Source organism: Pantherophis guttatus, chromosome 2, assembly GCF_059756535.1.
Source record: "Pantherophis guttatus breed Tessera chromosome 2, ASM5975653v1, whole genome shotgun sequence".
Classification (NCBI taxonomy): Eukaryota; Metazoa; Chordata; class Lepidosauria; order Squamata; family Colubridae; genus Pantherophis; species Pantherophis guttatus.
In genome coordinates this window covers 70,121,977-70,140,018 of record NC_142064.1, presented here as the reverse complement: position 1 = coordinate 70,140,018, position 18,042 = coordinate 70,121,977, and the positions used below count along the sequence as shown (strand labels likewise).

General features: G+C 39.7%; 1 protein-coding gene and 1 long non-coding RNA gene across 2 annotated transcripts; one reads left to right on the top strand and one right to left on the bottom strand.

Moving 5' to 3' along the window:
• Positions 1–709: 709 nt before the first annotated feature.
• TMEM252 (transmembrane protein 252) lies at positions 710–4,918 on the bottom strand. Its single transcript, XM_034411232.2, has 2 exons — positions 4,554–4,918; positions 710–1,075 (listed from the first exon to the last, which is right to left on the bottom strand). The coding sequence occupies exons 1-2, from the start codon at positions 4,850–4,852 to the stop codon at positions 817–819; spliced, it is 558 nt and encodes a 185-aa protein (XP_034267123.2). The 5' UTR covers positions 4,853–4,918; the 3' UTR covers positions 710–816.
• Positions 4,919–11,998: 7,080 nt separating this feature from the next.
• On the top strand, positions 11,999–17,478 carry LOC148115145 (uncharacterized). The gene is made up of 2 exons (XR_015731895.1): positions 11,999–13,194; positions 17,182–17,478. It is a non-coding gene; the product is annotated as an uncharacterized LOC148115145 (long non-coding RNA).
• Positions 17,479–18,042: the final 564 nt, after the last annotated feature.

Here is an 18,042-nt window from a genome sequence, read left to right as displayed (position 1 = left end):
AATAGGAACTGGTAAATCAAGTCCTTAATCTTTGGTCGTTTTAGCTGGATGCCTTCATCTCTTGGTACAGCGGAAAGCTTGCAGAACACTAAAAGAGTTTGGGAGTTTAATTTTGGAAAGTGCCTTTCATCTCCCTTATGAATGCCAAGAATAGGATATTTACAGTAACATAACCTTCTCCAGTCTGGTGCTCTTCTGATGTGTTGAACTTCAGTTCCCAAAAGACTGTGCACGTCTGACAGAGTATGGAAGTTGAAGTCAAAACACGTGAAACACATTGAGTTGACGAAAGCTAATGTAATTGACCTTGCTTTGCTGTATCTATATTTCCCATGTTTATCACTTAAGTTGAAACTTTCAATTTCTTCATTTACTCATTGCCTCTTGCCATGCCTGCTGCTATTCAGAAGATAGTGCGGGCTATTGCAAGCATTGATTAATAGAGGCAGAATACAACTATCATAAGATCTTCAAAAAGATCCAGTTGTTTCCATCCATCAACCAACAATGTTGGGCTGAATTCATCATCATTCCTAAAACCAGCAACACTATGGCTTATTCCAGGTCACAAAGACCAGGTTATTTCTGACACAACCTTTCTGAATGCTCCCTCATCTGTGCCCATTGCCCAGTGATTGCCAGCCACTGAATGCTCCTTTATCTGTGCCCAGTGACCGGTGATGGAACCGCACTGTCTTTTCCGCACCTCCTCACCAAGTCTTTACACACAATGTCTAAACATTGTCTGTGTCCCAGAAGAACAGATACGGCTTATCTTCTCCAGTCCTTGGACAGCCCATCTTATTAGCAGTTGCTCTATGGTTGAGGTGCTTGAGAAGCCTCTCCAAATGTTGGGTCGTTCCCTGTAGCTCCTTGCTGCACAGAGGCTTCATAGGAAGGTGGTTGCTGTTCCTGAACACCAGTTTCTTCAATGAATTCGAAGCGGCTTTCTGTGTACAAAGGTGGAGGTATGTTATAAGCATAGCTCTTTGGCTCCAGTGAGCAGGCTGGCAGTGAGAAAGTCTGCTTTCCCAGAGCGGTGCTGGCTTCGTATGAGGGCGGGTAGAAATCAGGCCTGCAAAAGACAGCCAAGACAAGAAACATACATTATTTAAGAAAGTGGTATTAAAAATTATCCCATATTGGTTTATAAATTATACAATCCTGGGTTTTGGGGGGGTTTTTACTCTTTACAATGACCCTTCTCTTCCTACTTCGGGGGGGCAAATTGACCCTCTGAATCATTTCATTACCTCAAAAACAAAGCTTTCAGATAGTGATTTTCTTAGAAAATTGGGAGAAGAGAGGTTTGGATGGTTGTTTTGCCTTACAAGCATCACAGCTCTTTTATTTGTTTGTTTGTTTGCTTGTTTGTTTATTATTTGCCAGCCATCTTGTAGTCAATGGTTCTGGATGGCTTACAGAAAAAAACATTAAAAAAACATTAAAATCAACACTCATAGAAACACACAAATTAAATCATTAAAAATAAAAGCATTAACAGCAGATGGGAAAGGAGGGAGCCAGACATGCTGGGTTGAGGGAGAGGGGTGTAGAGATGTGGGATTGCTTTAATTAGTCCACCACTTCCAGTAAGAAGCTCCCCCATTGGGTCCCCAAGCCAAATGCCAGAGCCAGGTCTTAAGGCTCTTATGAAAATTTAGGAAGTGGGAGCTAATCTCACCTCATGGGTAATCTTTTCCTATTTAACAACATTTTTTCCTTTCAGGATGTTGGTGTAGTCCTCAACTTACAGCAGTTCATTTAGTGACTGTTCAAGGTTACAACAGCACTGAAAAAGTGACTTATGACCATTTTTCACACTTATGACCGTTGCAGCATTCCCATGGTCACATGATCAAAATTCAGATGCTTGGCAACTGACTCATATTTATGATAGTTACAGTGTGCCAGTGTCCCAGAGTCCCTTTCTGATAAGCAAAATTAATGGGTAATGCAGATTCACTTAACAACCATCCTCACTAACTTAACAACTGCAGTGATTCACTCCAATTGTGGCAAAGAAGGTCATAAAATGGAGCAAAACTCACTTAATGACTGTTGCACTTTAGAACAGAAATTTTGGGGCTCAATTGTGGCCGTAAGTCGAGAACTACCTGTATTCTGTAATGGCACTATTATGAGGCACATCCAAGGAAAAATGAACTTGATTAATACCAAATAGTTTATTCCCAGTCTTCCATTAATTCCCCTGGTATTTGAACAAAAATTGCATACGTGTATTCTGTCTAAAAGTGTTCCTAAATTTACTTCCTAATGAGGCTCTGGTGTCTTCCAAAGTGTGACATTTTTCTGGTTATCTAAGCAAGGTTTGCACTCTGTCATATTTATAGAGCTGTTGCTTTGCCGATTGTGAGTGTTTATGGCACTGTTACCATAACAGAATAAGAACTGATTTTTGTATCTGTAGCCCTTTAACAAGGCTTGCCAGTCTGAAGACCAGCTTGACTTTAAGAGAAATATATTGTGAATGTCTCCGTTTTGTTGCAGAATGGCCCAGAATATGACTGTGAGGATTTTAAACTGAAAATAAGCAGGCAACTGCATACCACTTCAACACGTACTGAACACGGTTGAAACTATCAGCTGATTTAAAAAAAGAATGCGTTCTTGACTTTGGGAAAAAATATTGTAGAGCCACAAATACCTATAGGATTGAGGCATGCACTGTACACAGTGGTGGGATTCAAATAATTTAACAACCGGTTCTCTGCCCTAACAATTTCTTCCAACAACCAGTTCACCAAACTGCTCAGAAAATTAACAACCAGTTCTTCCGAAGTGGTGCGACCTGGCTGAATCCCACCACTGCCTGTACAGTATTCTTAAAGGCTCTGATTTGAATTCAGAATGTATAATGTCCAAGACTTGTTATCAGGATAGTAATAGTTCATGACAGTGCATGTTTCTTACATGATTTCAAGTGACCCCACAGAAATTTGGACAAAGATACACATTACCTCCTTTACAAGGTGTGAAGCTAAGTATTGTTATGCTGCTCTTCTTTAAAAGTTTATAACTGAGCATGCTCAAAACCACTGGAAGGAATAGCCTATGTCAATGTTTCACAACCTTGGCAACTTTATGATGTGTGGACTTCAACTCTCAGAATTCCCCAGCCAGAAGGCTGAGAAACTGGTCTAGGTTGAGAACATATGATTCAATTGAGGCCCTCTAGTGGCTAAGCAGGAAAGTGAATCTAATTTTGCTGCATCCATGTCTAGCACTAAACTGAATTTTTGCATGATAGACCACTGTATGTGATCTAGAATGCTCAATAAAGTGTAGTAAGCAGTTCATTAAGGATCAAATTAGTTTTAGGAAATATAAAGAAAGCAGAATAAATCACCCATTCCTAAACTAGTTCTCTCTAGATGGCACAGATCATGGCACTGACAAATTTAGAGAATTTAAGGCTGAGGAAAAGTGAGTATGTACAGTACTATCATCCAATTACACATATAGAAGGAAGAGTAGAGATTTAAAATATGAATTATATATAGAAAAAGGAAGAGATAATGAGGGAACCAAGGGAATGAAAATGCTATTGATAGACAGGAGAAACGTTATGGAACTTATTCAGTTAGATTCAGACTAAGTCACCTATCCTTAGTACCTATTAAATCAATGGGATCTAAGTTTAAAATGGCTTAGTTTATTTCGGTAGGATTTAACAAAACTAATTTAATCCAAGTCTTCCTTAGAGGAAGCAGGTGGGGGGTAGTTTTCCCAGACTGCTATGGGCCCTGGTACTTAGGGAGAACAAAGTTCAAACCTTAAATGTTAGGTAGGAAACCGTATATATGTGTTCCATTCCAATTCATGGTCTCTCCATTTATAGCCTGGTGCCTTAATACTACACACAACTGGCTGTCAGTTTGGTTATAAAATTTGATAAGCTTTTTTTACTAGATTATGAGATAAAAGTAAATGAATGAAAACTGAGCAGTGGTGAAATCCGGCAGGTTCTGACAGGTTCTGGAGAACTGGTAGCGGAAATTTTGAGCAGTTCGGAGAACCGGCAAATACCACCACTTGCTGGCCCCAGAGTGAGGAGGGAATGGGGATTTTGCAATATCCTTCCTCCAGGAGTGGGGAGGGAATAGAGATTTTGCAGTAGCCTTCCCTTGCCATGCCTACTAAGCCACACCAAGCCTACCAAGCCATGCCCACAGAACCGGTAGTAAAAAAATGTGGATTTCACCACTGAAACTGAGGGTACTTAAAATATGATGTTTAACAACTACATATATGTAAAGAGAATTCCCTTTACAACTGGCTGGGGAAAAATAATAAACAATTACTGGATCTTATCAAAAAGCAACTAGAATTGAAGCAACGCATATCTTGAGACAATTAACTTGAAGGGGTATCATTTAAGAAAAAGTTGTGTTTATAGCATATATAATTAGTGAGTCATTACCAGGAAGAAAAACCAAGAACTTAAATGGAGCAAACTCAGATCAGAGAATTAAGGAGGAAAAGAAGTGTACATCAGGGCCAGTTGATGGCCAGAAATAGTCAACACATACCTATCTATGGTCGTGATGTGACTTTCTTGAAGTCTAGGATTCCCATGTATAATGCTGTGGAACAAGCTGTTGTGCTTGCTGGCTTCGTGATAGGTGCTCCAGAAGATCCCAGCAATGAGAAAAAAGAATCCTAATGGTAGAAGAAAATATGCAAGCGGCAAACTGTTGCACTTACATGCAGAAGCGCTTGTAGAGATGCAAAAGGCTCCTAAACAAATAGTTACAAAGCCAAGTAACAACACAAACAAGCGGACAAATGAGAAGAGGTTCTTGGACATCATTGCTCTTAGTCTCAGCATGCTCTGGTTGAACAATTTCTCCTCTTCTCTGCACAGATTTTATATGATCAGAGACTGATTGTCCTTTGGACACGTGTTAAGGTACCCATTAACCATTTAAAGCAGTCATAGTATCTCAGGAGATTAACTTATAATCAAAACACTGCCAAAGAAGAGGCAAAAATACTTCCTGTATTGTTTAATTGCCAACATAAACTCAGCAAATCCTTGCTGCCCTATCTACAAGATTCTTCTCAGCCTTCCTTCCACCAATTTGTTCCAAAAGTATAAAGCGGTTCTTGACTTATTAAAAATAAGTTTTTTAAAAAAACTTGTGAACCTTAATGCTCTGTTCCAATGGTCAAGAAAGATTAACTGTTCTTTTTTGGTTATATGTATTGATTTTGCAAGTGGGAGCTATTTAGACTGTCCTTGATTGATCCTTTCTTATTTTAACATATTCAGCATCAGTCCCATGGCTGATAAACAGTTCCACCCTTAGGCAAGCTACATCTTGATGTTTTTGTAGGGCAGCTTAAATGCAGGGCCAGTTTGCTGTAGAGGGAGATCTTCCCACTAATTCCCACAGCACCTTTTAGGGTACCAAGCATAAATGAGATTTGGCTGGAAATAATGGCAAAGGACAGAGAGAAGAAGAACAAACATCTCTGCAAGTGTTCTCAGATGATAGTTCCTACAATTATCAAGCAAAAGGCATTGTATAACCATTGAATTTTATAATAACAACAAACAAGGAGGTAAGGGGGAATAATAAGTAGATTCCAAATGAAATCACCATCTCTATAATATCTAAGAAGGAAACAGGATAGGAGTATCACATAATCTTATCTGAAAGCACTCTTCTGTAACAATAAAATCTTGTCCTTGCAATGAATTATCTCATTTCTGCTATAGTTGCACATGCAACAAAACCAAGACCTTCTATGCTTTCCATTGAAATTTGCAGCTGGGGTTGCTTATATAGATCCTTGAACCGGAATCATGTCCAAGGGAAATATTTTACTATGTAGTCCTCCTTGCGTAAATCACCCTGAAAACATGTATTATCTGCTTTATGAGACACTTAGGAACGAATCAAGGGCACTGAATGACAAGAACAAATACCACCCAACCGCCAGTTACATCATGACCTGTAATACATCAACTATGTCCTAGTTCTGCCTGGACTGACTTCACCACTGTCATCTCTCTCTCCCTCCCTCTCTTTACTAAAACAGTGAGAGAATCCCATGCTGTAATGCTGTTGAGGATCCTAGAAAATGCTAAGTTCCCAAGAGCAATAAGCCTACCGAAAGAAGAGACCTTTTAGTGATGTCAGTGGAGAAATGCCTTATTCCAATCTGCAGTCTGTAGGATTAAGCATCTATTTCTCCCGCAGTGGGAATGTCAGTTAAAAGAAGGTATAACATAACAGAAAGAGTGAAAACTTCATTTGTGAAATAGCTAAGCTGTAAAGATAAAGCAAAAGTGCTTTAAAAAAAAAAAGCTTGAACATGAACTCACTTAGCATTCGGACTCTTTGACTGTCAATCCTTTTAAGGACAGAACTTCATACTCCAACACAAGCCTAGAATTCTTAACCCTCCAAATTCTGCTGTTGGATAGAGATAGAAAGATGATCATCAGCTGGACATGCTTAACATTCCTTGGCTTTCTATTTTTTTTCCTTTTCATCCCCTGTCCTATAGAAACACTTTCCAACAACAATTTTCTCCTAGAGATCAACACTTATGCTGAAAACAAGGCTTAGGTAGCTGGATCAGGCTTTTTGAGCTCCAAAAGCAGGGATACAGAAATATAATACAAAACCAACCATTTTAAAATCAGGTTTGTTGAAGAAGCCGTAATAGGCTGGCCCTGACAAAGCCATAATGGATAGGTTCACACAATAAAAGACCTATATGTCAGCTTAACAAGATGTAAACTAGGAACCGTCTGTCAGATGGTCGGTTTTAAGGCAAAAAGGATGCAAACAAGAAGGTCAACGGCAGATGAAAGTCAACATTCAAGGCAGCATCCAGAGATCAAACTGCAGATACAACTTTCACACCTAAGAAAAGAAATGCAGAAGGAAGTAATAAGCCTAATATTTCATAGGGGAGAAACTGGCTTATAGATAAACTTTGCAAGTCAAAAGAGTTGCTTTGCAAGGGGAATATTGCCAGTGCAGAACAAAAGGTGATGAAACTGAGCAGCTGGTGACTGCAAGTCAATGCATCATCCATATAGAAAAGTGAGATATCAACAGGAACAGGGGAAATCCCAACATTTTAGAAATGCCAAGTATTTATCTGTCAGAGTTTCAAAGGTGTTTACAAGACCTGGCTCTATTTACTGGTTATTAAATGCTGATTGGCTGGTAGGGGGAAAAGGAGGAATGAAATGGGGCATTATTTTTACAGGTTCCTCTTTATCTCTGTTTGTGTATATGTGGGTGTTGCTACTCCTTAGGAGCTGAAAGTTCATATAGGACAGAGGTGGGCAACTATGGCAATTTTGCGACCTGTGGACTTCAACTCCCAGAATTCCTGAGGCAGCATGGAATTCTGGGAGTTGAAGTCCACAGGTTGTAACACTGCCCACCCTTGATATAAGAGGAGAAAGTCCCTCAGGTGACTTCTTTCAGATTCTTAGGATGAAGTGTCAGCTTCCAGCCAGCACTGTGACTTGACTCCCCCTGTTTGAAAAGGGGGACCTTGACATATTGGTTTCCATTCTTCCTTACTGGCCACAAAATAACTTTTGCAACAAGAGAAATATTGGAGCTTAGGAACTATGTTTGCATTGAGTTGGCTTGATAAGATGCTCAAAGTTTCTAGAAAGTTGAGTTAGATCACCTTAAATAAAACTTTAAAGAGTCATGCAGACAGACAACATAGATTGTTTTCTATCAATGGGGCACTCAGTTACTGTAAGGGAATGGAAGACTCATATATAAGTTGAAATAAAGATGCCCCTTTAATTAAATTCCAGTTCCTCCATTCATGCCAGGGGGAATCCAAGCCTTTCTTCCTTTCACCACTGAACTTAGAGATAAAGTTGACTGGATATTTGTAATGGAATTTCATTTATCAAGAGTATGATGTATTTTTTTCCAATTCAGATTCCTGATAAGTGCAAACTCAGTGAGCTCTCTGACTAATCTTTACACGTCACTTAAAATGGCTCATTAAAAAAAAACTGTTCTAGGTTTCATTGTGAATTTCTCAAGTTATTGACTTAGCAGTGTAAACTGTACTCAAGATTGTTTCATAAATATAACAGGTGACATGGCAGCTAGCCTATCCCATTCGGTGCCTGCCCGAACCAGACTATCTGGTTCTCCATACTGTCAAAGATCTTAAGTGGACAATGTTCTCCATGGATTTATTTCCTGGCGTTACTAAAAGACAATTTACAGCCAATGTGGTCCCATACATCAAGCAATCAAATGACCCTCTTTCCACCTTCTTCTTGGCAATAGCTGTTCCAACTTGTGGCCAACTTGCCACAGCCAACTTGTTGCAGCCAACTCACTATGGCCAACTCACCACAAAACAACTCACTGCGGGACAAGAGTTACACTAATGTTGAAGAAAGAGCGAAATAGAGTTGTTAAAGAAAGGATGCCAAAGGAGGGATAAAATGAAATGTGAATAACAAAAAAATAAATATTTTAAAAATTATTTCAAGTAATTAAATTGAATTGTTGAATTGTCCTGCAGTGAGTTGCCGCATGGTGACTTGTTCATAGTGAGTTGTCCCACAGTGAGTTGGCCGTGATGAGTTGACCGTGGTAAATTGACCATGGCGAATTGTTCCATTCCACTGAGATAGGGTGAGTTCAGTTTAGTCATGGTGGTAGGTTATTGGTTTTTAATATTTTTATTCTACATGGCTGTGATTTTACCTATTGGTTACAACCTGCCCCAGGTTACGCACAAGATGGGTGGCCATATAAATGTTTTAAATAATTAAATAAAAGCTGTTCTGCAAGCAGTACTTTCTTAAACCATCAATCCATCTATGCTAGTTTTGGTGATTTTCAAGGGCTTATTGCTTCCCAGATTCCGAAGAATACTTTTTCAGTCCTGGTGCACAAGATACGCATGGAAAAATTAGGGGGTTGCACTCTAGACAATCATTAAGCAAAGCAAAATGGATCTAACAATGGTGGAGCCCTCCATAAAACCTCTTAAAACATTCACTATTTCATCCTCGCCAGTTCTGTTAGCAATTTAGGATGTACAGATTAATCACTGTCAACCCCTGGTTCAAATCTCCAACAAATTGTGATTCTCTAATATACTGTTTATATTTCGAGCACTAAAAATATGACAGTGGTTCAACACTTTAAACCAACACTAATTCAGCCTATGTTGCAGCTTGATGGGGCAATGTATGTGACTAAGCACGTTTTAAAAAATATTTGTGTAAGACTGGTGTTTATGCCCTTTTCATAAACCTGGTTTTTTTCACAACTCAGTACTGCTAAGAAAATCTCATGACGGGCTGCAGCATGCCACTTGTGAGAGATATTATTATTACAGGGAGTGGTTTTTGCAAAGTATTGATTGATTGATTTCTTTGTCCTCTATGGAGTTCAAGGATTATATGTAGCTCTTTACCCCGTTTGGATCTCAAAACATTCACACCTGAATTGGCTGAGTTCCCACATGCATTTAAATCATTGTGCGATTGGTTTGGTTTGGTTGGGTTTAGCTCGCTGGGCGATTACAATTTTGTGCTTCATTCAGTAACCCATGATTAAATCTGCTGCTTCCCAGAATTTTGTTCTTTTGAACAAAAGTATCAACAGATCTTTTGTTCAAGGAAGGGTTTTGATCTTTTAATGTTGAGGCCTGTAGGCTTTATCTGCATTTCACTCAGTCAGCACAATGTATAACACCATCAACAAGGGAGTGATGGCCATTGCTTTCAGCTTTACCATATGCGGTAAAACAGCATTGATTCCTCCAACGATGTATTTGGCGGTTAATGTGAGAATTTGATTTTCCTAAGGAGTACATTGAACTTTTGCCAGGGACTGGCTGTTCTTCCATCAAGTAATGAAATTACTTGGAGATTATGTTTATGAGTGTTGCCTGACCAATGGAAATACTTTGACAGTACCTTTCCCCTTATTAAACAGCTGGAACTAATACTGGTGGCACTTGTTTTAGATTTTTTAAATATACCCGAATGCATTATTTTTCTCAACCTTGGCAATTTAAAGATGTATGGGCATCAGCTCCCAATTCTGGGAATTGAAGTCCATATGTCTTAAAGCTATCAAGATTGAGCAGCACAGAATCAACACAAGCCTGTGGTAACCAGTAGGGTTATACATTCTTGAGATATGATTCCGAAAAAGTGCTTTGAACCTCATTAAATATCTCATTTTCATGAAAGCAGCCAACCCTACAAGACTGGCTGAAAGAAGCTTACATGCAGGCCTTAAAATTCGCCTGTCTACAGAGAGCGATAATTTCTTTTTACGCCAGGCAAACCCACTTTTCTTCATAAGATTTTTAACATGCATTTCAGTCATTTGTCTCTTCCAATCCATTTATCACACCTGCTGTGTTGCTTCAGCAAGCCATCTATACGGAAGTCTCTAACTTATAAACTGAATAGATGGACATAAATGAAATAGTTGCCAGAAACTCATTTAGACCCAAATAAAGAATTTGGCTTTATCCGAATTTAAGCATTGTAGGAAAATTGAGGTCTTTATTCTGGGTATAATAGCAGCAATCAAAGAATTTTATGTGTGGACATTAAAAGTCAAAGCAATTGCCACAATGAATACAATTCAGTTGTTAAAAAGTTGCTAAAAGCACACAAGCCCATTTGTCACATGTTCATTTCTGCCTGTAAAAGGGTGGTTTTACATGAGCACTTATTCCCCTTCTCGAACATACAATTGTTCAGAAAAAATCTTGTAGGTATATATTTAGACATTTTTGCACTAGAATTTCTGATGGCAGTGAGTAATGCCTATGAGACACAGAGACAGAGAGAGGTAGACAGAGACCGAGGCAGAGGGAACAGGTACATATATAAATGATTAGATTTCTTTTAAAGTTTGCAGCAAATAAAAAAGGCCGAGACAGCTTGCCTGCAGACTTCCTTTCTATAACAACTAATGTCTTTAAAATGCAATTGTACAATTTTGTTCCTTAATTTTATAACGCCTGCTGCAACCAAGAGAGCCGTGCCAGCTGATCTCCCACACTTGTGTCACTCAAAGCTCTACCTCTTGCAAATAAGGGCTGTACTTCCAATCCATGCCCATCCAAAAAAGCAAATTCAAAAACACTATCTCTTATTCTCCTTAGAGTTGTGCAATAAATATTGCCATCTTAAACTTTCCCTTTCCTTTATTTTGTCTTCCCCTGTTCATTTGGCCCTTCCCAGCCTTTTACAGCCTTCACATTTGCTGATAAGATCCCTGGCTAAATGTGGACATCAGAGGCCTCAATTGAACAAGATGACTGCAATAAAGATTACTGCCAGATTTTCTGCAGAGTTTATCGACCTCCACACACAAGGCCTACAGCAATCATGGAGGTGCTGAGCACACACCTTGCACTCATTGACACTTGGGAAAATATTGCCATTGCACTTAGTGGCATCTTTTATTTGCCAGCCATTAGCTCGTGCAGAACACACAGCCCAATGGGCCGCGTGATTAGATAGAACTATAATCTGGTGACATAGGAGGCATCCAGGGTTGCCTAGCAACCTGCTGAGCTCCATGGGAGTGTGATAGGCGTGTGATCTTTGAAGGGTAAGGCGCAGTCCTTCTTCGTAGTGAATCATCTTGCTAAAATAGATTGCCAGCATTGAATAGTATTAATAGCTTTGTAGGAAATGTCTACCTAGCATCCTACTATGACCCTATTTCGATAGGGATGGTGGTGGAAGGAAGTTGGTCCTATCAAAGTGTAATCTAGTAGTTTCAAAACCCAGACATAATCAAACAAGTTGTTTGGTCATTATGCTAATTAAAATGCAAATTAATCAGCATCTCCATTCTCTCCCCAACTCTGTCACTTGGATCATACTGAAACAGAGGTGGTATTCAGCAGGTTCTGATCAGTTCTGGAGAACTGGTAGAGGAAATTTTGAGTAGTTCAGAAAACCGGTAAATACCACCTCTGACTGGCCCCGCCCCCATCTATTCTCTGCCTCCCGAGTCCCAGCTGATTGGGAGGAAATGGGGATTTTGCAGTAACCTTCCCCTGCTACGCCCACGAAGCCACACCAACAGAACCGGTAGTAAAAAATTTTGAATCCCACCACTGTACTGAACATATGTCATTGGTTTGCAACCTAGCCTTGTAGTACCCAACTTTCCCTTCCCTGGTGCCCTTCCAGTGAATTCTATTGTTATATTTAAGAAACTTCCAAATGATATTGGAATACTGTCATTGAATATAAAATTAGATTGCAGAAATGGGCGGGGAAAATTTATATTAGTGGGTGCTTTTACCTCAATTATGGAGATTGTGCTGCTCCCTGTGGTTCGCTATTTGCCTGCAGATATTTCATTACTTGACTTGGTATAAAGAGTTTTTACTGTGTCTACTAGTAGTCACATTCATGGATGCACTGCTAGTTGTCATTCATGGGTGCACCCTGTTACCGAATTTCAACTGAGAAACACTGTTAAAATTCAGAAATGGTAGAGAATTCCTGGAAGCTTGGAATTCAAGCCATCAATTAACATATAGACATATAGATAAACTATATAGATAAAGATAAACCATATCTATGTGCCATTCAAGAGATAATAAAAAAGCTAAGAAGGAAACAAAAAGACCAGAACAGTTTATCTCCAGCAATCAATATCCAGATAAGCAGAGATTAACACTAGGTAAATAATCAGGCAGAAAACAACAGCTTAATGAGAGAAGTACCAAGAATAAAACCACACCCAACACTGGCAGGGCAAGTCATTGTATATAAACAAGGAGCAAACCGCATACTCACAAGCACTGATGATGTTACCAAGTCAGGTTACAATTTACACGTACAATTACAAATAACCAGGCTCAGCTCAGAGAGCACCAAGGTTTTTGGGTATAATTAGGAAGTTACTATGTGATTCCCTTGTCACATTTGGAAGACTTCAGGACACATGCATAATTTTGATTCTTATTCTCATGATAAACTTGCCTGCTAGGATAATCCCAGCATGGAAGTCAGTGGTGGGTTGTCCCCGGTTCGCACCGGTTCTATAGAACCGGAGGTAAAACCGGCTGGAGGCTCTGCCCACCAACCCCGACGTCATCAGAACGCTTCTGCGCGTGCACAGAAGAGAGAGCGCGCAGCCCCGTTGCAAACCGGTAGTAAAGGTAAGTAGAACCCACCCCTGATGGAAGTATTTATGAATGAAATCATGAAAGTTAGATCATGTTATGTCAATTCTATTGCCAATCACATTCTTAAGCCTTTTCAGTTATATATGAAGTAGTTTGATGTTCAATTGAAACATCTTTTGATATTAAAATTTAGTCCCAGAACATTAGCAGCATTGAAAATTCTTACATTACTATCAGAATCAAATAGATACACAGTATTTTTATAGAAGCAATGGAACAATGTGGTTTTTAAATACCAGCTGCCCAGAGTTACTAGATGTACCACCATATAAATCTCACAAATTAATAAATAAACCAACACACCAAAATGGCTCTCAATAATATCCCACACTAAAAAAAACCAATGGCTAGGATCTTTGAAAGTATATTGTATGTATCTTATTTTTTAAAGAGAAGAGTAATACTAGAGAAGATTCTTTATCATGTCTACGGAGATTCTTAGTCATCCAGGTTCCAAAGGTGCTTTTTCAAAAAGCAACTGGACTTTCTTTGATTCGCTTGAAGGCATTTCACTTCTCATCCAAGAAGCTTCCTCAGTTCTTCTTCAGGGATGAGAAGCAAAACGTCTTCAAGCTAAACAAAGTCCAGTTGTCTTTTGAAAAAGCACCTTTGGGATTCTTTTTCATGTTTCTTGGACATACCAAAAGTTGACCCTTACATCGGGGTGGAGTACCATCAGTACGCTGACGACACCCAGCTATACATCTCCACCCCGGATCACCCCAACGATGCCCTTGAAGTGATGTCCCAGTGCCTGGAGGCCGTACGGATCTGGATGGGGAGGAACAGGCTCAGGCTCAACCCATCCAAGATCGAGTGGCTGTGGTTTCCGACGTCCCAATATAGTCAGTTGACGCCATCACTGACTATTGGGGGCGAATCATTGGCCCCCATGGAGAGGGCTCGCAACTTGGGTGTCCTCCTGGATTCACGGCTGTCTTTAGAAGAGCATTTGACGGCTGTGACCGGGAGAATTTTTCATCAGGTTCGCCTGATTCGCCAGTTGCGTCCCTTTCTGGATTGGGACTCGTTACGCACGGTCACTCATGCCCTCGTCACCTCCCGCCTGGACTATTGCAATGCTCTCTACATGGGGCTCCCCTTGAGGAGCACCCGGAGGCTCCAACTGGCACAGAGTGCAGCCGCGCGGGTGGTAATGGGAGCGACATGGCGCTCCCATGTAATACCTCTCCTGCGCGAGCTGCACTGGCTCCCGGTGGTCTTCCGGGTGCGCTTCAAGGTTTCGGTTACCACCTTTAAAGCGCTCCATGGCTTAGGACCTGGTTATCTACGGGACCGCCTACTACCACCAATAGCCTCCCACCGGCCAGTACGCTCTCATAGAGAGGGACTCCTCCGGGTGCTGTCAGCCAAACAGTGTCGACTGGCAGCCCCTAGGGGGAGAGCCTTCTCTGTGGGGGCACCTACCATCTGGAATGAGCTCCCCCCGGAGATACAGAGGATCCCGGATCTGCGCACCTTCCGCCGCGCTGTGAAGACCTTTTTATTCCATCAGGCGGGCTTGGCCTAATCTCTTCCCTTTTTTAAATATGTAAATTTTAATCTGTTTTTAAATTATTGGGGTGTTTTAATCTGTCTGGGCCAAAATGATTTAATTTGATTTTATCTGGTTTTTAAATTTTTTATATCTATGTATTTTATTGTTTGGCTGTTCACTGCCCTGAGTCCTTCGGGAGTAGGGCGGTATACAAATCAAATAAACTAAACTAAACTAAACTAAACATCATGAAATTAAAAATGTAAAATGAGTGAAGGGACAGTTGCACATATGATATGGTTTGCTCCCCTGTTCTAATACATTTATTAATATAGTTTAGATATGTGCTTGTACTTATGAACTATACTCCAAAAATATGTAACAACTGTCATTTGACAAATTATGGATTTATCTATCATGTTCTTTGCTTCAGATTGTAACAAAAACCACACATCTACATGTTCATCAATAACTGAACATATCCTAGTTTGGGTTTTCTTGTAACTATGGCATTCTTGTACCTTGATAATACTTGAATGCATCCTTTCCTAATAAAAAATATTTTTTTAAAGTAAATATTTTCAGAATTACTTTAATACAAATAGGGATTCAGCATCTTATTTGACTAGATGTCAGCTGGGCTTGAATGATTAATGGCTGATGTTTTTCAGTTTAGATTAGCTGCGACATCATTGTTTATTATTTGTTTAAATTCATGCATCGAGTGAATTGATTTATTCAGAGTCAGGCTTTGCATTAACATTTACCTTAGAGATCTGGATAATCCCAAAAAAATGCTAACATGTTAGCATTGAAGAAACGATAAGCTTCCTGTTTCAGATTACCATAATGCAAATGTGGCCCTGCAGTGCTCCAAATCTGAAGCCAAAAAAGGGCTTGGGGCTGTTTATCATATTTATTGGCACTTCCTTGAAGACATTGGGTCTGTTTTCATAACACATCCCAACAAAACATAGTTTTCAATTAAGGAACTGCCAACAGCATGCCCACGCCCACTCCAGAATGGGACAACTTGCCATGGCCAACTCACCGTGGACAAGGGATAAAACTACAGCATAAATATATCATTGTATTGTCCTGCGGCAAGTTGGCCACGGTGAATTGGCTGTGGTGAGTTGTCCTAGACTCTATCCACTAGTTGTCCTAGACCCCACCTACTAGTTGTCCTAAACTCCACCTACTAGTTGTTCTAGACTCCACCCGCTAGTTGTCCTAGACTAGTTGTCCTAGACTCCACCCACTATTTGTCCTAGACTCCACCTACTAGTTGTTCTAGACTCCACCCGCTAGTTGTCCTAGACTAGTTGTCCTAGACTCCACCCACTAGACAACTAGTATCTAATTGTCCCTTGTCAGTGATCCTTGACTCAAATGCATGTTTTCCTGAGATTGTATCTGTGGTGGGTTGCCCCCGGTTCGGATCGGTTCTATAGAACCAGTAGTAAAATCGGCGGGAGGCTCTGCCCACTGATCCTGATGTCATCAGAAGCAATCTGTGCATGCGCAGAAGCAAAGCACGTGTGCAAGCAAAGCGTGCATGATTCCATTACGAACCAGTAGTAAAGGTAAGTAGAACCCACCCCTGGATTGTATGGCCACTCTACATGCAAGGAAAAGACACCTTTGTTGTTGTTATTTTCCTGAGAGGCATGGACTAGCAGCTGTAGCCTGCAGGAACATAAATGCACTTTTTCAGCTTCTGGTCTAAGAGGCATCCCATCCTTAGAATCTACTGTACCTTCTACTTGGTGACATTATTATGCTATTTTACAAAAGTCAAAGACCTTAAATGCTCAAGGTTCGGTGCGAACTGTATTTTGCATTTCTACCATTATGTCTATATTGTTTATATTGTTATGCCATCTTCCCACCAGAAATATACGTCCTGATATATTTCTCAGAAAAAAATCCTGTGGGTCATCAACCAATGAATTTGTTCTCAGCCTATTTAGAGGCCAAAATTAATTCCATAGAAAATGGACCTTTAAAACAAAACTAAGAAATGAGTCTCTGTCCCAGATTATCTTGGAAAGGGTGAAATTAAAGCAGATCCTGAGCTTATAACATTTGAAGACTTCAATCTTCTTCATTCATATTTGCTATTAATGATCAATATTATTAAAGCTGCTATTAACATTTGATGTATTAAGCCCTCCGGGATAAAGCAGTGCCTTCAAGTCTCTCAGCGTGGTCTGGTTTGAATACCAGACCACGCTCAGCAAGACCAGTGAGTTCCCTTCATGGAAGTTTTAATAAATGAAGGACTAACTTTGCTGAAAGATAATCATTTAGATGTTCTAGCTTCCCCGCCCCCCACCCGCCCCTTTCTGGACAGCTGGTACGCTTCAACTACTTTGCCAGGAAAAATGATTTGTTTCAGACAATGCTTACATGAAGAGGGGAAAATATCAGTCCTGCATAATATTCTTTCCAAATTACAGAAAGGAAGTTCAAAGAAAAATCCCAAAAGAGGAAATGCTTTTCTGAAGCAAGCAACCTGGGTCATGAGAGGAAACTTCAAAGTATAACAGATTTCCTCCTGTTTTCCTTATCAAGCAAATTGATGATATACTCTACGCATACCTGTGGTGGAAATGTATCTTCCTTCTCTGAGGTTTACCACTAAAGAGTCTGAATATTTGACAATCTTTCATATTTGATATGAAAGATTGACTGCGGTTCCTTTTATCTCCAACATTTTTCTTTCTAGAGCCTAATTAAACATCTGTTTGTTTTAACCCTTTGGCCTTGAAATTATATTTTGAAATGGCTGTGATCTGTAGTCCGCTTTGTGATTGTGACTTTGTATTTTGTTTTATTTTCACTCAGTTTCCGCAGAAACATTTGCTTATATATACAAATAATTCCCTTAACACTGTCAAACTATTTACTAAGTCTGCATTACTATTAATCTTCTCATCGTTTCCACCACCCATCTCCTTCCACTTATGACTGTAACTTTGTTTCTTGTATCCTTACAACTTATATTAATATTATTTCCTGATTGCTTATTTGTACCCTATGACTATCATTAAGTGTTGTACCTTATGATTCGTGATGAACGTATATTTTCTTTTATGTACACTGAGAGCATAACAAATTCCTTGTGTATCCAATCACACATGGCCAATTAAAAATATATATATATTCTATTCTCTTCTATTATAGAAGGGTTGGCCAATGTTTTTGAAAGTGTTGCTTACACACTATGTGGATTTCTTATAACGCTGTGTAAACCAAGTTCTGAAAGTATTCTAGGCCTATTTTTAAAACACAGGTTTAACATACTTCTGAATAACCAA

Bases quoted from the DNA above. Each gene is read 5' to 3' on its own strand.
- TMEM252 (XM_034411232.2), bottom strand. From the start codon at position 4,852: ATGCTGAGACTAAGAGCAATGATGTCCAAGAACCTCTTCTCATTTGTC. The intron at 1,076-4,553 runs GTATGTGTTGAC...TGTCTTTTGCAG, and splicing joins CACATCACGACCATAGATAG to GCCTGATTTCTACCCGCCCT.